The sequence below is a fragment of the Microcebus murinus genome, chromosome 29, assembly GCF_040939455.1.
Source record: "Microcebus murinus isolate Inina chromosome 29, M.murinus_Inina_mat1.0, whole genome shotgun sequence".
Lineage (NCBI taxonomy): Eukaryota > Metazoa > Chordata > Mammalia > Primates > Cheirogaleidae > Microcebus > Microcebus murinus.
The window spans coordinates 3,990,825-4,018,047 of NC_134132.1; the positions used below are offsets into that span (position 1 = coordinate 3,990,825).

The 27,223-nt window shown below is 32.0% G+C and overlaps 1 protein-coding gene across 5 annotated transcripts in view; it reads right to left on the reverse strand.

The window, feature by feature from the left end:
* Positions 1-27,223, reverse strand: part of RAP1GDS1 (Rap1 GTPase-GDP dissociation stimulator 1) — a 132,361-nt gene that overhangs the window by 18,003 nt on the left and 87,135 nt on the right. For 3 of the 5 annotated variants that reach the window (XM_012763619.3, XM_012763620.3, XM_012763618.3), the window contains exons 5-7: positions 24,131-24,277; positions 11,772-11,900; positions 6,815-6,940 (exon numbers count right to left, since the gene is read on the reverse strand). In XM_012763619.3, coding sequence (XP_012619073.1) covers positions 6,815-6,940; positions 11,772-11,900; positions 24,131-24,277 — 402 coding nt within the window. The remainder of the gene's footprint in view (positions 1-6,814; positions 6,941-11,771; positions 11,901-24,130; positions 24,278-27,223) is intronic. The other 2 variants (XM_012763622.3, XM_012763621.3) reach the window with 1 other exon arrangement.

The following is a 27,223-nucleotide window of genomic DNA, read 5'->3' on the forward strand; positions in this document are numbered from 1 at the left end:
CAGGCGCTTGCAACCGTGCCCGGCTAATTTTTGTGAGATGGGGTTTTGCTGTGTTGCCCAGGCTGGTCTTGAGCTCCTGGCCTCAAGTAATCTTCCTGCCTCAGACTCCTAAACTGCTGGGGCTACAGGCCTACAACACCATGCCTGGCCAGGTTTTTCTTAATTTAACATTTTCTTAGGTGATGAGTACATGGTGGTTTATTAAAACATTCTATTTCTGAATAGGTTTTAAAATGTTCATAATAAAAGTTGAAAGAAAAAACCTTTTGAAGCTCTCTGATGGCTAACCAACAAAATATATTTTAGAGACAGAATTTATATCCCAACTCTATTTTTAAAAATGATCTTCACAGGAAACTCTACCCCTACATCAAATCAATTTATTATTATTAATATACTCCTAATATCCTAAATATTCTTTCATTATAACTTGATTTCACTGCAAATTTTATATTTGCATCTAATATCTATCTCCCATTATAGCAGATATACTTTATCTATCTTTAAACCTAAACTGGCCTACCTAAATGCTTTGGGTGTACATGATACTCCTTAAGATAAATGCTGATCAACTTTAAAATTACATTAGCTACCCAGAAATTTTTAAATTTACATTTAACTTTTCAGTTGGATTTTGTTTTAGACATGATTTAAGCTGTGTATGCATACATATACAGCAATGGCAGTTTCAGCCTGTCGTTTAGAAGAAACAAAGACTTTCAAAAAATATATACTTAAGACTTTCAGGCAATTTTAATGTGTAAAAATTTAGCCTTTTTATATCACCAGGACCACTGATCTTCTTTTGAATATTATCTAAGAATACGCAGAATATTCAACCTGGAATATTTCTTTAAAAGGTACACTCGCATTGCACTGTGCCAGGCTAAAAGTAGGGCGTTTCCTTGGTTACAGAATGCTAGGGGTAGAAATGTGTGGCGACTAGAATTTTAAAAAACATGATATAAAAAAGCCTTAAAAATATGAAAAACCTTGAACTGTACAAATCCCAACATATGATGTTGGAATTACTCTCCTTTGCGTACCAAGAAAACCAAGGATTAGTCTAGAAACAAGTTTTCAATCACTAGACCAAGAAATTCATTGCCAGCAACCCAGGAAGCCCATCTTGCATGCCCCTTTCTGACTACAAGCCAGGCCCTTCATTCCTCTCACCTCACTACCCTGACTGTTATGGTAATCACTCTATACTTTTTATTGTTTCACCAAATAATCATTTCTAAAAACTACAGTTTAGTTTTAACTTTTTTTGAACTTTATTAATATATAAAGGAAACCATACAATACGTAGTTTTCAGTGTTAGCTTTTTCCTTTCAACATGTTTATAAGATTCATCCACACTATTGGTTATAGCTGTCTTTGTTCTTTTTCATAACTGTATTTTTCCATTATATGAATATGATGTGTTTTATTCATTCTGTTAATGGATATGGGTGGGTTTCAATTTTTCGTTATTATAAATAATGCTGCTTTGAACATTCCTGTCCTGGCTCCTGGTGCACATATGAACATGTTTCTGGATGTATTTCTAAGAATGGAACTGCTGCATCATAGGCATGCACACTTCCAACTCCAATAAATATTATTTTCCAAATTATACCAATACTCCCACCGCTCCATATCCTCATCAACACTAGGTATTATCAGACCTTCCAGTGGGTATGTAGTGGTATTTTTTTGTGGTTTTATTTTGTATTCCCTGATTATTACAAGATTGAGCATATTTTTATGTGTTTATTAGCTTTTTGGATTTTATCTTTTGTACCTACTCAGATTTTTTGCACATTTTCCCATAAGGTTTTCTACATTTTTCTTAATGATGCATAGGGGTTTTTATATAATGCACATGAGTCCTCTGTCAGTTATTTGTGTTGTAAAAATATTCTCTCATCCACTGTCTCACTTTGTAACTCTTAATGGTGTCTTTTGAAAAATGGAAGTTTTTACTTTCAAAGCAACCAAAATATATCGATTTGTTCCTTTATGATTAGAGCCTTTTGTGACCAAAGAAAACTTTCTGTACTCCAAGGCCTGGGTGATATTCTCCTATCCTACATTTTAAGATAGACTTTTAACTCTCAAAATTAGGCCAATTTGGAATTTTCTATATAGTATGAAGCGTGGGATATCTCTAATTCAATTTTTTCCCATATTCCCAGGACCCTTTATTGAAAATACTATCCTTTCCATATTGTTTTGCAGTGACTTCTTTAAAACAAAAGGCACATCTGTTAATGCATGTTCTTGGGCTATATATTCTTTTACACTAGTGGTCTTGTCTATCCTTCTACAAGTACCATACTGTCTTTTACTATAGTTTAATCAGAATGAAGTTTTGTTATTTGTTATCTGGTAAAATCAGTTCTGCTGCCTTGTTCTCTTTCACAGTATCTTGGCTATTCCCGGCCTTTGGGATTTTGGTTAGAACTGCATTGAGTCTATAGATCAACATGGGGAGACAAAACGTCATTACAACATTGAATTCTCCAATCTAGAAGAGTAATATATATAGCTTTCCATTTATTTAGAGCTTTAATTTCTCTCAATGATTTTCTAAGTTTCCTGCTGGAGATCTTACACAACTTTAATTAGTTCATTCTTAGGTATTTCATTTTTTATAGTATGGTAAGTGTGTGTGTGTATATTTTTTTTACAGTCCAGATGTCTTTAATTTTTTTTTACGCGGCTTACGCTATGGATTCATAGGGAGCAGGCTGTAGCAGCTCAGGCTCCTTTCCACTGGTTCTTACAAGTGCGCTTCTATGGGTGAGCAGGCTGGGGCCTTCAGCTGAACTCAGATACTTTTCTCTTCGGCTTCCTCCTTTTTCTGATCATTTTCCTTCACACGTTTCAGGAAGCTATCTCGGCTCTCAGAGTGCTTAATATGCTAAATACATACATTAATACTCTTGGCAAGAATCTTGCTCTTGTTTGTTTACCACAGTGCTAACAGCATGCTGGGTAACACTGCAGACTTCCAGTTTTGTCATATAACATTGGTGGGGCATTCCTTTTCGAACAGTACCCGATTCTTTTGATGTCTACATCATCTTTCCTGTATGTGGCCATGTAGGTGGCCAAAGGAACAACTCCATGTTTTCTAAAAGGTAGAAAACATATATATTGGGTGTCCCTCCTCATTTCCTTTGTGTCTATCATTTTGGTGAATTACTGGAAGATGGCAGTCCAGCTGAAAGGTCTAAACAATATAATTTTATTTATTTTATTTATTTATTTATTTTTTTTTCGTTTGATAAGTCTAAGTTTTGCTAGGAACAATATAATTTTAATATTTTCTAGTTTTTGCTGGTATAAATACAATTTTCTTTTTCTTTTGTTTTTGGTCAGAAACCTAACTAAATTCTGGCTAATTAAAAAAATTGAACTATAAAATTGATGTATAGATTCTTTTGAATTGAACATATATAATCATATCTTATAATGGCATGAACATATATAATCTCAAAAAATGACAGTTTTATTTCTTTTCTATATCTTTTCTTTCTTTTATTCTTTCTTTTAATGCACTGGATGTTTCCCGCAATACAGTACTGAACAGAAGTGGGAATGATCCTTCTTTTTATGTTACCGTTGAGTATGTCCTCTGTAGGCTTCTGGTAGATATCCTTTTTGGATTAAAAATTTCCCTCCTATCGCTGGTTTCCTAAGAATTTTTATAAGTTTATAATTTAATTTTTACAAATAGGTAATCTTATCAACTGCTTTTTTTTTTTTAGAATCTGAGAAGATCATATGATTTCTCTCCTTTATTATTTTAAGGTGATTTATATTGCTTACATCTGAATATTAAACTGCTTTACATTTTCAGAATAAGTGCAATTTAGTATGATTAATTTTTAAATATATTACTAGAGTTGATTTACTAAAATTTTAGGACAAACTTTGGATCTATGTTCATGGTGAGATTAGCCTTTAATTTTCATTCACGTATTGTCTTTGTTGGGATTTAGTGTAAAGGTTTCATTAGCCTCATTAAAATTAATTGGTAACATTCTCTGGAAGAATTTAAGATAAGATTACTCAGCTTTTCTATTTCTTCTTATGTCATTCATACTTTAAAATGTATTGGCATCAAATTGTTCATAACTCTCTTAATAGCTGTAAGATCTGAAGGAAGGTCTCCTGTTGCATTCTTTTGGTTTTATTTGCACAATTTTGGTTAATTGTGCTTTCTCTTTCTTTTTTCCTGATTAATCAGTCTAGGAATTTACCAATTTTGATAAGTCTTTTCAGACTCAACTTTGGCAATTATATGCTTGTATTGCATTGCATGTTTTCTATTTTATTAATTTCAGCTCTTTATATATTTCTTTCCTTTTGCTTTTCTGGGTTTATGTTTTCTTTCCCCTAAATTCCTGAGAATGAATACTGAGCTCACTGATTTTAGTTTTTGTCCTTTTTAATTTCTTTCTTTTAATCCTCAATGTGATAGTAACTTTTTCTAATATATGCATTTATTGCAAAAAATTTCCAAGTATGGCTCTATCTGTATTACATAAAATTTGAGATTATAATATTTTCATTATTAGAAACATTTCTAATTTTCATTATAATTCTTTTTTGACCTCTAAAGTATTAGAAGTGTATTTCTTAATATCTGAACGTACAGAGATTTCCTAGTATCTTTTTATACTATTAGTTACTGGACAATTCACTTAGGTCAGATAAATGTATACTATGTGATTACAATCCTTTGAAATTTCTTTCATGACAAGCACACATGTTCTTCCATGTTTCACATGTTCTTGAAAGAGCTCTGCAGTTTAGAGCACTGGGTACAGTGTTCTAAAATATGCCCATTAAATAAATTTTCTTAATCATGTTGTTCAAATTTTCTATATCCTTATTTTCTTTAACTGCTTGTCCTATAAATTACTCAAAGAGGTATTAAAATCTCCCATGATACCTGTGGATTTGTCTATTCTCCTCATGGTTCTGAAAATTTTGCCCCACGTTTTGGGGTAATGTATAATTGTATCTTCGAGATGAATTATACCTATTATTACTATAGCAAGTAATACTGTATCTCTAGCCATCATCTTAGTCTATTTTATATTTATATAACTACTGCAGCCTTCTTTAGGTTTGAATGGTATAGTTTCTCCATCCGATTCTCAATCCTTTAAATCCCCTTATATTTTAATAAGTGTTCCTTATTTTAAAAAGTGTGGTTGGTTTACAAAACCCAGCTAACAAACGGTCTTTTAATTAAAGCAGTTAGGCCACACACATTTAATTACTGAAATACTATGACTTAAATCAACATTTTTAATGCTCTATTTGTCTCCCATGTTCCTTTTTCTTTCCTCTCTTGTCTTATTGTAGATTGTTAAAGCATTAAAGAAAACCAAAAAACTTTCCATAAATCCTTCTGTTTGGCAGTTATACATTATTTTAAAAAATTATTTTAGTAGTCACCTTAAAAGTTGAAATAATTGAATAACCAGAGTGTACCGTCTTCAAGATAATACAAGGGTCTTAGGACTCTAACTCCTGTTACTTCTCTTCTGATTTATGTGCTCATTTGCATCATATGTTACACCTCACAACTTATTTTTACTTTATACATTCAATGTTCATGAGATTCACCTACGTATTTACTAGTTTTTTTAATCTTTAGTCTCCCCTGCATTTACATCATTTATCTGACAAACAACCTTTATAACATCTGGCTTTCACTGTTGCTGTGGAGAAGTTAGCTGTCAGTCAAATTGTTGCTCCTTTGAAGGTAATTTGTTATTTTCTGGATACTTTTAAGATTTTGTCATAGGTTTTCTACATTTGTCATAGATTTTCTACATTTTCAGTACAATGCATGTAGATGCAGATTTCCTTTTATCAGGTTTTGAGTTCATTCAGCTTCTTGAATCTTTGACATCTTTCATAATCTCTGGTAAATTCTTTACCAAATTTCTTCTCTGTACCTTCCTAACCTCTACTCTCCATCTGGGACTTCAAAAAAATGTATATGAGAGCTTCTAACTTTATCCTTTATACCTCTTATTCTCTTTTATGTCAATTGATTTTTTTTTCTTTATAATTCATTCTGGATTTCTTTCCAATCTTCCAGTTCACTGATTTTCTAATTCAACTATATGTATCAAATCTGCCAGTAGATCCTTAATTTTGGCTGTATTTTTCAATCCAGGGATTTCCACTTGTGTGGTTTTTTTTTAAAGCTGTTATGTTGCTTTTTTCTGGTTTTTAATTTCTTTCTTAAAATTTTAAGCTTGTTTTAACACTTTAAATATAATAAGCATACCTGTTTTGAGTCAATGTCTAATAATTCCAGTATCTGGAGATTTTCTGCTATTGCCTATTCTTGCTTATAGTGTGCCTTGTCTCCCTATGTGTCTGGGCCTCTTCGATTATGTAGGAGACATTATATTTGGAAAATTATTTATATGGAATTTTTTTTATTCTGACTCATTCTCACTTTAAGATTTTTTGCCCCCAAAAGAGAATAGTTTACCAGTATTCTCACTGTTGACAGCCCCAAGACTCTAACTTTTATCCCCTTTGCCTTACAAACCTGCCTTTTCCAGAATGGCATAAGAATGTGTTAGCTACAGAAGCACCTTGCTAAGCTTTTAAAACCAGAGGAACTTGGAAAGCAGCTTTGGCCAATGGAGATATAGTTATAAAGTAGATGTAGCTGAAGTTAGATATCTCCAAAATAAAACTTATCACATTAGACAAAGAAAGAGTTTTAAGTTAAATAGCTGGCAATTAAATATGATCAAAACCTAAAATGTGAATTTATTTTCTCACCGTTTTCTGCCAATGGAGCAAGAACTTCAAAAATCATTTCTCTTTTATCATGCTCTATTTGTTTCTTGAAGAGTTTTACCAGCTCTTCAGCAATGTTTGTACTGGCAAACTGTTCTTTACTTGACTCTGTAAAATAAAAGAAAATTTAGAGTAAGCAAACAAAATTAAACCCCAAAACTGTTCTCTACTGCTTTCAATACTTGGTCATTTTGTATCATTACTGACAAATACAGACATTCTTCAAATACAGGAACAATCGAATCCATTTTTAATGCCCTTGAAAAGGAAAAATGTCCAAGGCTTTAGAAAAAATGTTCTGATCCAATTATATTTGAGGCTATAAAAAAATCCTCACTAGCATAACATATAGGTAACCATAGCAACAATAAAATTAGTCATTAATTTAGTTTCAAGGCTTTTAGTCAAAGAAAAATTACTTGTAACATATTGTATTTTACATGGCTGAATTAAAGGAGACTTGTCTTTAGTATCATTAAATTGGTGTTTTTGCACTGGTCCTGACACGCCCATGATTACAGGCCAGTTCTGCATGAGCACTGGGGTCTCATCCCCACCCCTTGCCTCCTGAGCACCTACAACCTTACTCTATAGCCTATCAATCAAGACTTAAATGTATTTCATATAAAAAATATTAAAATCACTCTTCCTTTTCTCCACTTCTTTCTTCTTCAACTACTATTCAATCTCTTTCACATTACAAGTAAGTTTCTCGATAACACTGTTTATGTACACTGGCCTCTACTTTCTCAACTCACATGCACTCTTAAACGCACTTTAAACTAGTTTTGGCCCACTTCTACACTCTGCAATCTCCTATGATTGTTCCTGCTTTTCCACCAGACCTCTATAAATTCCAGTTCCTTGGTACCTGGTCCTTTGATTTCTTACCTTCTCAGTCCTCACTCTCACCCTCTGCAATCTGACTCTCTTCCACGGCATCAAACAGCATCTCTGTGTTGACACATTTATATAAGCATAGCACTAGTGCTCTTCTAGACTCCAGGCTCTTTATTTAACAGGCCATTTGGCATCATCTCTACTTGAATCTCTCTCTAGCATCCTAAACTCAATGCCTAAAAGAGACTTTTGATATAGCCTAAAAGCTGTTTTTCCTTCAGGCTTCCTTAACTCAGTGAATGAACATTCCCTCTGTCTGTCTGCACAGGCAGAAATCCAGGAGTCACTGCTCATTTGTTCTCACTCAACTTCCATATCCAATGAATCACTGAGGTCCACCAATCGTCCTGCAAAATACAACTAGTAGGCATTCCATTTCTCTCCAATTCTCTCAATTTCTTTGGTTGCATTAGGTGTCATATTAATTTTCCAGGAGAAGTTTCTCTATAAGAATTCTAACAGATCTATGTCAAAATGATGAAAATCCAATCCAAGATGATAAAAAGGAAGGGTAAAGTGTCTTTTCCAGTAAGTTACCTAAAGCCTCAGAGACCATATTTTCCAAAGGTCAGTACATCTCACCCTAAAAGGAGGCTAGTTTGATTTAAATAGGGATGATTTATCTCCTGATAACTGCTGGTTGGTCCTCAGCTTCAGAGAATTCCCCAAATGAAATGAATTTCAGAAACATAAAATTATAGGTGAAGTATATAGACATCATCATTCATCTAGTTACATGCTTTTATTCTTCTTTAAGATAATATCATCAGCATTCCTTACCTTCCAACCCATAGTTTATTCTTCTAAACCCTTATTAAACTGTAACGAAACCACTGCTGCTACATAACCTAGGCCCTGTTGCCAGCACAGGAAAGAACGCAGAAAGTAACAAAATCTGAACTTATCCTGCCGCTGAGTAAAAAGACAGCATTAAGTATGATTTGGACAACATATCTTCAGAATGGGAGAAAATATTTTCAAACTAACCTCCTAGATTAGTTTGCATGGATCTGTTGTATCCACCAAAAGCAGAGTAATAAAAAGCAAATCAAAATCGTATTAAGTCACCCTATTAATAAAATTTGTGTTTCTTCTTTCTCTTTTATTGATAATATATCTTACTTGATATTAACACAGAAATTTACTGGAGGCTAGAGAGAAGAATCTAACTCTCATATTCATTGATGTGTTCATTTAGTTATTCAGTACATTTATTTTGAACACCTGCTTTGTACTAGGCACTATTCTGTGTACTATGTGGTGGTTGAAAAAATATACCTTGTCTCTGCCTTCAAGGAGCTTATAGTTTAGTGGGGGAAATGGATGTTTTTAAAATAATTTGCAAGTAAATTAGCATATAATTACAAATCATAGTAAAACTGCTTTTCAAATGATTCACATATAACGGAGATTCCCTTATAAGACTATATTTTTCAAACGCCAGATAGAGATCCACTAATAAGTTATGTAATCAATTTAGGATTGTGGCCAGTATTTTTAAAAATAGAATATAAACTATCAGAGTGCACTAAATATGGTTAAGATAATAACTATTGTTTAGTGTCAGATGTTTATGCAGTTAGGTGGTGATATAAGGTATATTTCTTATTGTGGGCCACAGTCCAAAAAGTGTGAAAACTATTGACCTAAGGTGGGTAGTTTAAAATCTGGGTTTCTGTGGGACACTTCTGGAGAAGTGTTAATATTTTATATTTATATTATAATGTTTTAAACACAGCAAGAGCTATATCAATATTTACATAATGAATGATATAAGGGTTCAAATGCGTAAGTTATTTATGTAATTTAAATAAATTAAATATGCTAATTTCCTTCCACAAATTTCCCTGCCAGAAAGAGCCCCCCCTACTATATAAGCATGATCCTAAATTCATATTACCAAATAAATTACTGGGTTGGATTAACTGTAAGGATTAGGCCCTATTTACTTCATAGGGTGACTATAAAGATGAGGGAGGTTTAATACAGATCCAGGACCTTCTTTTATTATAAAATGCAAGATTCCTATGACCAAACTCTCTCAAAGCCCACCCTCTATTACCATAGCTCTTATTGTATTCATTTAACCAGAAGAGATAATGATGACTAATCTTTTCTCCCTGATTCTCATTTGAGAATTGGACAATGACAGTTTACTGGGATATAGTGAACCAACAACTTAACTCTCTTCCCGTGAGATTCAGCAGCAGTTCTGCACAGTTCCTCAAAAGTTCAAGCATTTATAAGATTTAGACACATAACCATTAAAAAAAATGAAGTGATCCTCAGCAATCAATTGCAATTATATAAGCTCCTACCCAGCACAGCCTACCCAAGGATTGCTTGGTACTGGCCTTTCAAGAGGTTAGGTGAGATAAATTTCATCAGTCTTTGTTTTCTTCTATGTATTCTCCTAAAACTTCAAAAAGGAAGCAGCCTATACAGGGTGAAGGAAGACTTTGTTGCAGAGTTTATTTCTAGAGCATCACTGTCCAACAGAAATATAATGGGAGCCCAAAATGGAACCATATATGTATTAGTAAAAAAAATTTAAACAGTGAAATTTTAATATATTTTATTCCACCCAGTATATTCAAATTATTTCAGCATGCAAGCAACATTAAAAAATATTGGTAAACTATTTTACTTTATTTTTTTCTCATACTAAGTCTACAAAACCCATTGTTCAGACTATTCATATTTCAGTGCTGGTAGCTACTGTATAAGACAGTGAAGTCCTAGAAACTACTCATACTAAAATGCAAAAGTAAATGACCTACATTCTTATAAGTTTGATAAAACTGAAGGCGAGTAAAGAGAGATTTAAACCAATCATGTTTCTGTTACAAAGACTGACATTATCAGTATGGGATTATAATATGATTTGTTTAATTTCTACCAACTATATACTGAACACAAACTCCTACTTTCCATTTTAATAATGGAAAATAATAACTGAAACACTAAATATTCTTTTATTCTTGGTTTCACCTGAATGATAGAAAAAATGTGTTAATCAGGCTAGCATAAAAAAGAAGAAACAACAGAGGAAGAGAGAAGATAAGTAATACAAATACCAGAATATGACACAATAAGAGTGACTTTTACTAAATATCACTGATAAATAATTCTTACTCTCTTAGCTTGAAGACAAAAGTACAATTTTGAAATCAAGATTTTTTTAATTAGTAAGATGTAGAGACATGAGCTTTCAGTTAGAAAAACCAAGATTAGAGTCTTCATGCTGCTTTTGTTTATTTATAATATGGGGATAATTATCAGAATCTATGTATTTGCTTGTTACAACTATTATACTGAAAGCTATGATAAAACACCATTTCAACTCATTATGCCCATAATAAAGAATTTATCATGAACATGGTTGTGGGGTGGATCCAGACCAGCGAGTTGTAACTTTCTGTCCAGAGTCATAGGAAGGAAGGAGAGAAGGAAGGGAGGGGAGACAAGGAGGGAGACAAAAAAGAGAGGGAGAAAGAAAGGGTAATTTGTAATATAGAGGAAAAATAAAACACAAAAAGAGATGGGTGTGCTGAGGCTATCAGTCCTCTTCTATGTTATGACTAGAATGTGTTTCCAGCATTGGCCTTGTTCTGTCTGCCTTCTGATTTTCAAGGATTACTCACATTTTGTTTCCTAATGCTGTTACAAATATAATCTTATAAAAAAATCCCCTCTAACTCTTTTTTTGTTTTGTGAAATGAGGAAGAACCGTAGTCTGCAAGATTCCTCTTTACCTGATAAACAGTTTATATAAAATGTAATAAATTATAATGTCTTATTTCTATTTAGTAATGTGTAATGTAAATGTTGAACCTTAATACATAAAATAATTAGGGAAGCAAAGTAGCTGCAATTATAAACAATATAATCATAAGATCTAATTGGATTTACTTTTTCAAATATTGAGGCAAATATCTCAAATGCTTATAAAAAGAGTATAAGCTAAACATATAAAGAAAAATTTATTATAAGTGCATTAACAAGTTAATTACATTTGTGGTTCATGACTAAGACTTACCGAGTTCTGCTAAATTACCAAATGCAACAAGACACATTTCAGTAAGAGCTGCATTTTGGCAGTGGATGCCCAGTAATTTCACTAGGGTAGGAATAACACCCATATTGATAAGCTGAGCTTGAAGGGAATCTGTAAAAAGATAAATGAATAAATAAAATGTTCACATGTCAAATGAACATTAGTAAGAAGAAAACACCTCTTATTCTCCCTATTGTAAATTCAATGCTATTTGAATTACAGTAAAGGAAAATGAAGTCCATTCATAGGATTGTCTTAAACATTTTAAACACATTAGTTCAGAAGAGTTGAGTTTTGAATCTTTTCAATGACCAAAAGAAAATTAGAATTGAAAATATGAAAACAAAGAATATATCAAATCACTAGTCTTTTTTTAACAAACATGGTCTTATACCTTTAAAAATCAGGCTTTTAAGAAGTTAAATAATTAAACATTACCATAGGTTTAGGGAGTAAAAAGTTAGACAAAGTAATATTTGCATCATAGGAAATCACAAAATACATGAAAAGAGTAAGGAAAGTAGCAAGTTAATAAAGCCCAAGAAAGAAGACAAAAATCTTAGAATCCTTTAAAAAAGTTACTTCATTATAAAAACTGAATGTATATAATAAATACACAAAAATGATTGGTTCTGAGCATTTGCCAGCAGAGTGCTCTTTGATGACTGCTAGGAAGGAATGTGGTTTTAACAAGGAAATGATGGGTTACCTACAATATTTTTCTTCTTAAAGTTTTATTTAATTATAGTGAAAGATCATCTCAGGAAGAGGAAAATTTGGCTTGAGAGATGAAGAGAATGAGGTAAACATGCCTTGTCATCATTTGCCTTCATTTTCTAAGCAACTAATTCATTTTAAAATATTAAACATGCCTTGGATTTCCACAAGAGTTCTTTATGGGCAATGATAATAGAAAACCTGTCGCAAAGCTGAAAGTAAATGAACCAAAATAAAAATCAAAAGTACTGCCTCTTAGAATACGCTAAGAAGAAAGACATATAAACATTCATATGCTTATGAGATACACTATTACTATCAATAACTGGTTTGTCCAAAGACATAAGAATGCTTTCAATTTTTTTCTCTCTTTAAAATCATATGCCATTTTTAAGCTAATAATTTTCCCCAAATTCTTTGAAGTTACCTATTTGGGATCTAAAGGTAAAACTCTGTTTCTTATAAAACACATGTTCCCTTATAGCTCAAATCCTTGACAAGGTTGGCCAGCTAATGTCTTTTTTTACTCTTCAGCATTCTTTACCTGTAGATAAGAAAGTAGATGGGTAATGATCAAAAAAGAACATAGGCAGGGGTGAGGTGTCTCACATACTCCTGGTGGTCTTTATTGTTAATTCTTTCTGCTTTCAGAGTGAGGTATGAGGAGAAAGTCAATGGATTCTTATTGTCCCTGAAAACTGATGGCTGGGTCATTACAAATAATTAACTGGTTTGGTTGTGGGGGCCCATCTATACTAGAAAGGGGACTATTAGAAAATGAGAATAGAAAATAAAGCTGAGAAAAAGGGAAGGTAGAGTTCAAATAGTCTAAAACAATTTCAAATTTTGCAATGGAATTACGAAGTCTATTATAAGAGGAGATACAAATAAAAGAATATATTCAACTAAATGCTGTTTTTATACTTTTGGTGTTAAATTTCTTTTTCTGAATACACAATTAAGCTATTGATTTACAACACATATCTTATAGGCAAAATACTTATAGGGTAGATAGTGTTATATCTATATGTTATATTGGCAGAATACTTTAATTGTGGTTACAGTATTTATAATAATCATGCACCAAGGAGCTTTCCAAGTTAGAAATCATTTGATTACTTACCAGTAGACAGAGTTCTTTACTAGTGGATCGCCTCTGCAGATTCTGGTTCTTTAGCAGTATATTTATTTATTTATTTATTCATTTTGATTACTTTGTCAAATACTGCAGAGCTGTTGAATCATCAAATTTCAGGTACGTAAGCGTGAGCACTAGCGCATGCATTGAATGAGAGTCAAACTCCACTATATGTCTGCAAATATGTAAGCATCACACACCCCCTCAGTTCTGTTGGTACAAATTATAAAAATCCAACAGTAGGGACATCAGAGGAGTAACAAATTTTATGAAGGAGATAACTCAACAGAAGACTATCCCTTACAAGATAATACTCTTCATGTTCTCTAGCTTGGCATATCTACTGCTTTCTTGGACAGTTTTTAGAACGTTATAAATTTTGGTTCCAGGGAGAAGTGGGGCAAAAAAATTAAGTAATGATACAGAGCTTATTATACTTATTGAATATTACACTCACTGAAGTGTAATATTTGAAATTGTGGCTTATCAGGAGAAAAAAGTAGCATAGCCAAATGGCATATAGTGTGAATTGCAATAATTCATGAAAATCATGTTACTTTGTGAAAATGTGTTTTATAACTATCCAGGAGCCAAATTAATTATATACTCACATACAACATACATACCACACACAAAAGAAAAATATCATCCAATTGGACAGACTCATTTTGGACCAATTGGGTGCTTTCTTTTACATCCACTTCTGTGATGCTAACTAAAACAAAAATCATACTCAAATAGCTCTGAAATTTGTTCACATTGACTGCAAGCAAGTCATTCTCCTTGTATGATGAAAGCCCAAAGGGGGAAAAAAAAAACCAAACCTTTACTCAAACTTTTATTTTATGGACAAAGAGGTATACTAGAATATGGTTCTCAAAGTGGTGTCCCTGAAACCCTTTCAGAGGATCATAAAGTCAAAACTATCTTCATAAAGACACCAAGATTTTATTTGTCTTTTTCATCATGTTGATATTTGCACTGATGATACAAAAACAATGGTAAGTAAAACTGCTGGTACTTTAGCATGAACCCAGCCAGTTGCACCAAATTGTACTAGTAGCTGTTACATTCTTATATTCTTCTATATCCATCATATAATCACAGTAAAATAAAATGCCATTTTTTTGCAGCAATTATTTTTGGAAATTTTTTCATAAAAATGTCATTTATGTTAACATATAATGGGTTTTATTTTAAAATATAATATTAAATAACCTTAAGACTTTTCTCCATTTTAATTTCTAATTCAGTATGTATTGATAAAACCCATATACATAAAAAAAGTTCTTTGAGGTCTTCAATAACTTTTAGGCATGTAAAAGGGTCCTGTGACCAGAAGTTTCTTTCAGAACTACTGCCAAAGGATTACCTAATTCTTCTTAAAGATGGAGGGGAGGAGAAAACATGGAAAACATTAAGTTCAACGATGTGCTTAGCAGAAGTGATTAACAGGAAAAAAAGAAATAAAAATTAAGAACATGGTAGGAATCAGATTTTGGTTCTCAAATATTTTGAGAGAAATTACATTAATAAAGCACCTGAACATTTCATTTTGCTTATCTGAGTAGGAACTCAAGCCTGGAAGAATATTCCAGATTGAGTCTGTTAACCTATTTCAGTTACAATTTAGTATGTTACCATTCAGTAGCTGGTGGTGGTGGTGGTGGTGGTTTTGGATTTAGTAGGGTTCCTGTTTGTGTAGAATAAATTGATTCTTATCAATGGAAATAAATGATTTATTTGATCATCTTTTTAAAAATTTACTGCCCAAAGAAAGCTTGTGAATGTCCTTTAAAGGAAAATAGCTGACACTCATGGTATCATGAATATCAGGAGTGTGACTTTTAAATGAAAGACAGCAGGAAGATATTCTTGGAACTAGAAATAGTTCTTGTTCTCCAAACACAGTAGAGAGGGTAAGTAAAACAACTGCAAGACTAAGACTTTAGCGTCCCTCAATAAATGCCACCAACTCCAGGGGAATGTTACCAGAGCTCAACAAACACAGCAATTCACAAAAATGCAACCCAGGCCCATACATAGCGAACACTTATGTGTGAAAGACAGTCTTTAGACAGCACAATGTCATAAATGTCTGCAGATTCTCTTTTTTAACTGATCCTGACACACATCACAGACAAATACTGACCAAAATACAGATTTACAAAATTACATAGTATCAAAATGACACAGGCCCTACATGATCTATGGGAGGAAGAGGAAGAAAGGCACTGAGGGGGTGCAATACAGATGCATATACAAAGAGATATAAGGCAATCAACGCATGCGCTGGTGTGAACACTTACCTACCTACATTTGAATTTCAACGGTTCCAAGTTCTTCAGGTCACACTCATGGAAACTCCAAAGAATGGAGATCTGGAGAGAAGATCTCAAGTTGAGGAAACTTTTCCCCCCTGAGTTTTAAGTTTAATGTTTAAAACATTGGTATAGACTAGATTATAGGTCCAGAAAAGTATGCTGAGAATTCCAGTAACTCAACTGATGTTGATCAATTACTAAAAATATATTTGTTAAGGTTATAACACGTTTATCTTATAACTAAAACCATTATAGACAATGTTATAAGATTACTAAGCTTATCAATAAGTAGAACTTAATGATGAAACTGTCAAAAGACACAATGCAAAATAGTCTCTATATTAGTATAGGATATGAATATTATTCATAGTATAATGATGCAATATTGCTATTTACAGGCTTACATTAAAAACCATATCTACAGTCAAATGAGTGGTACATAGTTGAAACAGTATAAACAAGCAAATAAAACTGACAAAAAGTTCTAATTACAAATTGGCCAAAAACCACTTGAGGATAATAAAGACTGAAGAAAACTACCTTTGACTCAATGGCAAATCTGCATTTCAAAAAAAGAATATGAAAACTAATAATTAGAAATGATGTAACAGTATAGTAGAGCTTCAAGTTTAAATTAAGCAAGGTTTGGCTCTATTATAACACTGGAAAGGAAACTTCTTAAATAGAGCTATCAAAAGGATGAATATTGGTTAAAAACTTTATATATCCAACTGTAGAGGTACATGTCAGGACTTCCTTTTCAGTTCCTTATTATTTAGTATCTTTTGCTGATTGATCAGGAAAACGGAGAACTTTTATTCTAAACCCAGTGTTTAGGATATAATATTTACATGCATTTAAAGTTAAATTCAAATCCATTATTTTTAAAGCCTTCTTTACACAAAACATACATATTATGTTTCACACCCAGATTATCCCTTCAATTTAAGCCTCAGGTTATAAATTTCACTAACAATAGAATTATTTTTTCAAAAGAACAAATCACGATTCATTAATATTGAGAATATTGGAGGTTTAAAACAATACATCTATACATTTCTTGCTTTCTAGAAGTTAACAAAAAAATTTAGAAGTTCTGTGTTCTGAAAATAAAATTGTCTCTACACAGCAAAATTTCCCTTTTATAAAGTTCTCAAGATGAATGACAAAATTACATATGTGAAAGTAATGTAAAACAGCAGCAGCAGTAACAAAAAAACCCAAAGCAAAAATCATAAGAGATATAGGAAAAATATTTTATTCTGTAGAAGCCTACACATTTACTGTTCTCAATCCAATGACACCTAGAATGGTTATACCTTAATCTAGTAGGTAATATTTTTCCCTATACTCACTCCAGGTTAAATTACTTGCTACAGATCAACTTTTATTATAATGAAAAATGCAACTAAGGAAATTTCTATATCTGTTTCTACTCTAATTAAAGAAAACTCTATGCTTTCATCTCAGAAAGAAACTGGTCATTTAAAAAGTGGTCTTTATTTTTTTTTTTTTTAAATGACCGCTACCAGCTGTTGCTTAAGCAGCTTTTATTAGGAGAAACCAATCCAGTCACTTACATGGCACTGCTGAGATAAAGGCCACATCTAGAGTAAGTAGAAATTTAAGCCTGAATTTTTATAAAGCAAATTAAGCTAAATGCCAGGATAATTTATATCCCAATGTATACACCTTAAAAACGTGTTTAAAAACATAAAAATTCCTTGTTTTATAAATGGATACGTTGGCTTTTTTTAAAAAACAAACTTAACTATAATAGTTCTCCTAGAACATTATTATGATTTAGTTTTTACACTTTAAATTACACAGAAGTTATTTGCAATGTACAAATTGTGTTAACAAGATACAGCTACATATTCAAAGGATTTCTGATTTCCAGCCCAAACTCTCGCTTTTCAAATCGTATTTAACTTAATTTTTTTTTCAGTAAATGAAACAATATAGAGTAGTTAAGTGTTAATTGGATTTTACTTATAGTTAGAAAACAGGAATACTACTTTTTATAAAAGTTAACTTACACATATTTTATTTTCAGTTTCTCTCTGGATTTTTTAAGTGGCTAAATTACAGATGAAAATAGAGATATTTGCTCAAGATCTATTATTCACCTCTGGCTTTAGCCTCAGCTCTTAGAAGGCCGAACAGCTCAATGCTTACTTCAGTGTCATTTCTGGAACTTCAAAATTTGTGCACAATCAATGATCACGTGCTTGATATCACCATATTTCAGCTGACAATGCTGAGAAAGTACTACTCCTGTAATATAATGCCAAATTTTAAGTATTAAGGACACTAAAACACTGACAAAAAAACCTATAATAGTCATTTCATTTTTCAGAGATTGAAAATTCCAGATTCTTGCATTCACAAGTTCATTCCATAATGGCCAATGCTGAATATTAATGTCAATATTTGACCATGGTGGAGTTAGACCAAAATGTTCATTTTATATACCTCTACTAAAAATCATGCTCTCAGTCTGTCCATTAAGTAACGCCATTGTTATAGTAACAGTGTAGGAAGATTATGAATAAAAGTCAACCTGGTCTACTTGGGTCAAATTTAATAGGCAGAATTAGCAAGAGGCACCAAAATAACTACCTACTCTGTCCTTCATTGAAATAATTTGTTTAAAATGGCATTTGTAGCAGAACTTCATGAATGCAACCTGCTTTGGCAAACTGATTAGAAAGCTGCTGGACAAACAGTAAAAATTCACAATTTTTTTAATAGAGTACAACAGTAAAGAATAAGGTAAAGAACAAAAGTAAAGAATAAAATAAAAATAGGCTAACTTCTCAGCTGCATAGTAAATGTCTTTAACAAGCACCATTTAACTCACTAGAGTAATTTGACAAATTGGGCTTCCAAAGATGTGAAAATAAAAGTACATCTCTCATGTCTTTATAAACAGAGAATAAATGAACAGAAAAATACATTTAAAATAGTATACTGGAAAATTAGAACCATGAAGGAAAAAAGACAATGAATTACAAAGATATCATTTTATATCTTGAATTTTATTAATTTTTTCCTTAGAGTTAGGGAAAAACACTTTAGTATTTAAGAAACATATGAATTATTAATTAGTTTGTACTCATAGTAAGTAAACTTTGAAAATAGTTCCTTACTCATACGAAGCAAACCATTTTTCTACATATCCAAGATCTAGGAAATGTTCTTTCTCATCTGTAATAAAGTACTGTAATACCAAGACATGAGGATAAACAGGTAGCTCAAGCCAAAATGCTTTTTAGTTTTTAATCATGAACTGGGAAATTGTTGCTATTGATCGAAATGAAAGTAGTAGCTAAAATTAACAACAAATTAAATCATCTTTAAATTAGAGGAGAGAAAATAGGGGTCTTTCTTAAACAAGTGAATGTAAGTACTGAACTTAATACTTAAATTCAGTTGTTATGCTTCAGTAATATACCCCAGGAATTACATTTCCTAAATCACATGGATGGCCTCCCTTCAACTGTAGTTTAGTTATTACCAGTCCACGCAGCAAATAAATGTTAAGAATTATCATGAAGGTATCCCAGAGAGATTTCAGGATCCATAAAAAAAAAAAAAAAAAATTAGTCTTGCAGTAATAGTGAGCACTATAGTAACATATTAGAGAAAATTCAGCTCTATTTGTAGAAACCATATATGTGTGTGTATATGTATATAATCATGTATAAGTGTAAATAAAACATAAGTCTGATGAAGAAGCCATAGACTACATATGTTATGTTAATAATTTTAGAAGGAACCTATTTTTCCTGTCCTGATGGCACATTTCTTGCCTCTGCGTTTCTCTCTTATGGCATGGTTTATATAAAATCAGCAACGTAGTCTTTGTTTTAATGCTTATCATCATTTATAACTTTCTCTAGAGTTACAACAATCTTTCCATTTTGTGTCTCTAACACAACTGTATTAAGAAAAAATTAAACTCTCCATTATAGATTTTTCCATGAGATATTTATTGACTAATCATGGCTACTTATGCTATAACAATGGTGATCACCAATATAATCCTCAACAGGGTATTATTGTGGTTTCTAGTGCTTTGCTTTAGGTTATTGGTTTGCTTCTATTCAAACCTGCAATCAACTTTCAAGTATATATGCAGATTAATCAAGTTTGTGTGTCACCTATGGTATATTTTTAACTATAGGTCTGGTACATATTACTATCAGCATGTTTTCAATGCCCCTTTCTGCTGCTGTCATGTACTGTGTATGGGTAGGGAATGTCAACTAACACAGTGAGAAAGAGTTTATAATGCTCTTAACTTAATGAAAATGATACATTCCAATAACGTTATTTCTCTTCCAAGTATTGATTTTGTTAATGAAAATTTTAGATAATACTAAGTATCCAGAAAAGTCAATCAATAAATATTTTCCAAACTCCTATGTGCTAAAATGGTGTTATATTTGAAAACAGGTGGATAACCCAATATAATTTTTAGTCATCACTGCAATGTTTTGGCATCAGGCAACCAAAGCCAGGAAAAAGGTATTTAAAAGCCAATAGGATAAAAACAATAATAATTCAAGGTTTGAACTCTTTGGGTTACAGAATAGCTAAAACTTTGATGTTGTAACTAAATGAAGAAAAAATATAGGAAGTTCAACATACTCCCTCAAACTAAATGTCAAATCATCAACATGCTTTTCAACAGCCACAACTGTCAAATAGTCAAGCTACTTTAGAAGCCCACAGAATTGAAAAGTGCTTTTTTACCACATGAAAAATAGGATAATTTTCCAAAAAAGATGAATTTGAAAAGACTGTTACAAAAAAACTTTTATTTCTGTCTTTTATTTCAATATGATTTTATTTATATAATACTGTTGCTACAACTTCTCTGCTAAGCAGTTATAACTTTTATTACTCGGGTATTCCAAACTTACCTGAGTACAAACGTTTTAATTGTTTCACCAATGGGGAAACAAAAAATATATTCAGCTCACAGCTTTAAAAGTATAGAGTCATGAGCTGGTTCAAACCTTATGAAACTGATAAAAGCATTGAGGTATATGCAGTTTTATCAAATGGTACAAAATGTCTTTACTGAATAAATATTTTCATAATATATATATATCTTACGTATGTTTAGGAAACTTGTTTTATTCCCTATCTAATGGATTTAAAAATTGGATATGCTCAAGAGTTTCAGTGCATGGACAGGAAGCAACTGAATCAAGGTATCCTAAGTTTCAATCTGGTGTCAATCTACTCTTAGGACTAACAAACAATTTCAAAATGTTCTCTTCCAGAGAAACTATGCTGGTGGGTCTTTGTGACCATTTTCAGTACTTACCTGCATACTTTGAAAATATTTTAAAAATTGTATCTGTGAAGGTAAAGAGCACTCCCTAACTATGGATAAGGCTTAAGTTATTAGGTCCAAGGGCAGAGGTGATTTGAAGAGTATAAAGGAGGTATTTATTACTCAAATATTCTACTAAAAATTTAGCAGAAGCGTGTGTACTGAAATTCAATGGTAAACACACATAAAAAGAAACTCCATGTACCAGTGCTAATAAAAAATGCCTCCTAGGCCAAGGCAGGAGAATGGAGACCAGGCTAGGCACCATAGCAAGACCTCCATTTTCTATCCCTCAAAAAGTACCTCTTGAATTTCAAACGCTGTTGTTTTTTTGTCTCAGTAACTTATCTATACGGACAGGATCAATACCAAATTACCTGAAGTCAGTAAAGAAGATCTAATATTTAAGTCTTTCAATACAAACTTTAAAGAGTAAGGAATTGACACTACAAAAGTACTTAATAATTATGCCAAACAAACAAAATTTAAGTTAAAGCACATTAAGAAGACAAGGAATCATTTCACAAACTGTGAAGCTCATGACAGACAAAATTGAAAAAGGAAACAGAGGAAGAGGATAGTTACAACGTGACATTTGTTCTCCTTAAAAACACTAAAGATTATGTCTCTTTTATCCAGTTTGGAAAACTACATTCAAATTGCAGCTTTTGAAATAATGTAACAAAAAGACCATTTGTCCAATAACACGCTGAGAAAAGTTAATACAGCTTTCCAAAGTATCTAGGTTATTTCTTGGTAATACTTGCACACTAGAAAAAAGCTTACTCTTAAAAAAGAAATGTGTTATGCATTTAGACTGTGCACTCTGCGTGTTGTTAATGATTATGTTCTCAGTACACTTCTCTACACGCTGATATCCTATACAGGGACTCGATCACTGTCTGCTTTGTATTAGAATTAGTGAAGCTTTTGAAGACCATTTGGCCATTTGATTTACTTTTATACAGGTTTTTGAACAGCTTCCTCAAAGAACTGACAACTAGTTTAGATGTATAACAAGATTAATTCTATTATATCCAAAGCTACTATAACTTCATGATGAATTTCTTTTATTTACCTTTCTAAAATATTATCCCACTTAGCATTTTTCCTACTTCTCAAAGGTCTAAGCCCAAATGAAGTTAAAGGAAAAGGAAGTAACATGAAAAACTGACCAATGATTTCTTAATGCAATTCAGATACCTGCATAGAATGGTAAAATTTCAGTTATTTAGAAACTAGTTGTTCATTTTGTGGATTACCCAGACTATCCCATTTCTCCTGTTCATACTAAGACGATTTTCTCTTCAAAAACGATTCCCAACCAGAGGGGAAGAAAAATAGAATTAACTGGCCCTATAAGGACTGTTATTTGTTATTAGCTCAAGTTTGACAGGTAAGGCATTTGAGCAATAAAAACAACCTTCTATTATTATGGATAATTTTAATTCAGAGGTTCAAAACTGGTGGCCCTTGGACAGCATGAGACCTGAAGACATCTTCTGTTTAGCTTCTTCAGAGTTAAAAAAGCAAATGTAACACAACATTTAAAAAATTAGATGTAATACAAAAAGCTAGATTTTTACCCTTCTTTTTCCCCCAAATAAAAAGATTTGGGAGTATTTGGCCAAACTGCCGTAAAGAAACAACTGGCTAGAGAAGAGTAGTGGGGCTCCCCTTTCAATGGGACAGGGGCTCTTCAATTTGCCACAGTCCCCATCATTTGCTGTTGTCACTAGCATCAAGGGCCAAATGTAGCCATTTGTTGCCAAGATGCATCTTTTTTCTTTTTGAATTATTGAGAATATTTCTTTGGGCCCACAATTACCAAAAGTAAAAACAATGAATAATGTGTCAAAAGAACCACATATTTCTAGAACACGTGAAAGTAAAGAATAATATTACATGTTTAATATGCAAATGCTTTTGTTGAAAGACTGTAACTTAAAATGTTATTGTGAAACAAACACATAGAAAGATTTTGTGTTACTACCAGGAACATACCAGAATTTTCAGACTGTTTGATCCACACAATGATTCATATAAGATGATAAAAAAAAAATAATATTCTGTGACATAAAGTACTGTGATGCCTTAATAACACCGATTTATGTTCATTTAATTAACAACCATATAGACTACATAAAAATTACTGACATGTCAGTTGCTAGGTTCTAAAAATGTTTTACAGAGAAAAGAAACTGCTGTTTACAAGAATTTATTAAATTTCTAGAATGAGATAGCTGCAATTGCTCTGAACTTTACATTTCTAAAGCCAGATTTTATTAAAGGTTTTAAAAAAAATGCTTCTAAGTAAGCCTAGTATCTAGATAAAATAATTTTTACTGATATGAACAGTGTTCATGTTTCCAAACTATACCTGGCATTAATATAATGAACATGAAAAATATTGTTTATTTTTAAAATATTCATAGTAAGAATGCTTAAACCATACCACAAAAAAAAAACACAGATTTTTTTGTTGTTGTTTTGGTACTGATTAACATGGGCAACCCTTCAGAAACTAGTCCCATTTAGTAAACTAACCATTTTGTATTTCTGAAACAATAATTTAATGTTGGCTACTTATTAATTTTATATTCTATTTATGAATTCTTTGTTCATCAATTTTTAAATATTAATTTTATATTCCACTTATGAATTCTTTGTTCATCAATTTTTAAATATTAATTTTATATTCCACTTATGAATTCTTTGTTCATCAATTTTCATATACTTTTGTTTTGTACTATAGTAAATATGATTTTTAATTTTTCCCCCAGAGATAAAGCAAGTTTTCAGTGTTGTTTACCATTCTCATTGCTATAGTTCATCAGCATGCCACAAAAGACAGTCAAGAGCTTCTCATTGGCGGGGTCTGTTTTACTGCACAGTGACCTTAAATGGTCAATTACAATCTGTGCACCACCTGCTTGGTCAACTGCACTTCTGCCCTCATCTGTAAAACAAAGAGTTAAATTAAAAATAAAAGAAAAAAGAAATGTACCTTACAATTTCAAATATAAAACATAACAGTGTTATTCCTTATTTAGTGAGTAAGTAGAAAATAAACCTAAGCAGGGCATTAAATATGTCTTTTTGGAAAAACAAATAAACATGGAAATGGGAGTGGGATGGGCAAAAGAGACAATCACTCTTTAAGTGGAAAGATGATTATTCTCACTGGCAACATAAAGGAGCTTAAAGAACTTCTCTGTGTCCTAGGAGCTTATGATGTGAAGTATTTCACCCCCTCTTTCACAAATGAGAATTCTGTGTAAAAGGAAAAACATAGAAACCAAGTGATATTCTATTGGCGTAAGATTTTGTTCCTCAGGTTAAAAATCACTAACTTTATCTTTCTATCAGTGGTTTTCAAAGTCAGCTATTATCAAAGAAAACCATATAGGACACAGTAGAATCCTAGATGACAATATGTAATTCCTAAATATTAGTACTAGGATCTTTTTAATGGGGTTTTCTATAGTTTCTGTAGAAGTATGATCCTTTTTTTATTCTTAATTTGTGTGTCAGTTTCCTTATTCCTTCTGTCCCCTCTATAGTGCACACCAATATATGAAAATACTGCAACCAATGGTCAATATACCTTCCATTATGTATATGTATATTCTACACTGCATAGAATTGATGTCATTTAACTACTGGAACATATGAACAGCTTTAGAATACTTTCTAACAATTAAAGATAGGAATGGAAAGAGGTAGAAGGAAGAATATCTGTCTTTCTAAATCTGACTTCCTTATATAAAACATAGCTTCTAGAATAGTTCTTTCGAGAAGAAAAATGTAAGAACCACAAATGTGAGCCCCATGTGTAATTTAAGTTTACTAGTAGCCACATTAAAAAAGTAAAAAGAAACAAGTGAAAAATTAATTTTAGCAATATTTTATTTAATCCAATGTCTAATATATCCCAACATGCAATCAATATACAAATTATTAATATTTTACATTCTTTCTTCATAATAAACGTTCAAAGACCAAGTAAGTGTATTTTACCCTTACAGTTACATCTCAATTCAGACTAGTCACATTTCAGTTGCTCAATAGCCAAACTGAGCTGGTTGGTGGTTGCCATATTGGACAGTTCAGCCACAGAAGTATTACTATAACAAAAGGATCTGTAAAAGACATGGTTCACAAAGGAATTATAGCTATGAAGTCAGTAAATGAAAGATTTGCATTTTCCTAATAAAAGGACTGAAACTAAGGTCATATTTTTATAATTCCTGCTGAATCATATTAGACAATGCAATTTAAAATATATCATCTGTTTTGGTATATATACACACACACACACAACACGTACATAGCAGGGCCTCAGAAATACTAGCTTCATAATGTTGAAAAAAATGTTAAGGAAATCCATACTAAAATGAAACAAAATACTTTTCTCCACTTAGTTTCACACTATGTCCACTTAGTTTTATTATATTGTTATGTAGATGCATAACAGGACCCTATGCTTATCAGCAAATAAGATCTCAGAAAATTCTTATACTAGTTACCAGGGTAACTAGTCAGATGAACTAGCCAAGAATATTGGTTGAATCTCATTCAGAAAACTAATTTCCAAATTTGTATTTTCTAATAACAAAAATGTAAACTATCTAAATTATTTAGCAATTTGTATGTGGATGATGTCTCAGAAAACTGAACATTAGGATTAGGAAACCAAATGTTCAGACTTTCAATAATATGAATTGAAGGTTTATCCCATCACTAAATAGCAAAGCTCAAATAGTATTTGATTCTAACTGCTGAATAAATATGGGCTTTCAAATTATAAATCATGCATGCTTAGGACTTAAAAGAAGCTAAACTAAGCCTCAATTTCATGTACTAGGAAACTAAGGCTTAGAAACTATTAATATGTAGAGATGTTTGCAGTGAATTTTTAAAGCAAAGCTGGCTTCCTGTCAATACTAAGCTATTCAATAACTCAACAAATTTAAGTACAAATTTGTTCAACAAATTTAATGCAGTAAAAATATAACTACAATCAGAAGCAAATTACCTATGTGTGTTTCACAGGGCCATTATGGTTTTCTTCTTTTCCTTTTCTTCCTTTTCCTTCTGCCATGCCTTCCTCCCCTTTCTCCCAGCCCTGTTTGCACTGTCTATAACACAGCCTTTAACTCATGTGTTATTGAAAGTAGGCTGAAGACATAAACTCAATCTCTACACTAGAAATTGCATTAATACCAATTAAGAAAAGCAAAGCATATAATACAACAAATTGAGTTCCACAAATATTAACAAATTAACAAATATTAACCACCACTACAGGAATGTTTACACAGTTTGTTTCTTTTTTATGAGCAAGTCAGCCAGGGAAATAAGGTAAAAGAATTTTATTAAAATATTTAATAGAATCTAAGGATTCAAAGGAATGAATGGCATGTTATTAAAATGAGTATTATTGTTTACCTAAAAATAATTTCCAAAAGATTCCTTATTCTAAATTTTTATATCCCTGAATGTAAGCTGGCTAACTCTTTTCACATAAGTAACACCTAACTTGTGATGCATCCTGAGCTGTCGCCTCTAAAAATACAGTTTTTCAAAATACTTTTTCTTCGCAATTTAAAAATCTATCATTTTCATGCTCCCTTCTACCTTCATGGCTTAAACATCACCTTTTTCTTATTTCATCTCAGAATTTCTCCTATCAAATACAAATAATGAATGATGCCTGCATACATATCTGATATTAGTTTTGCTCCCACTCTCTAATTATTTGCATAATAACAGGATCTTGGTTTCTTAGGCATCCATCTGCTTAAATGCCTTATTTCCCACCAGAAGTTATAATCCTGTGACATAAGAAGTGGTTACTCTGGTGATGATAATGCAGCACTGCAGAAGATTATGAGTACATGAG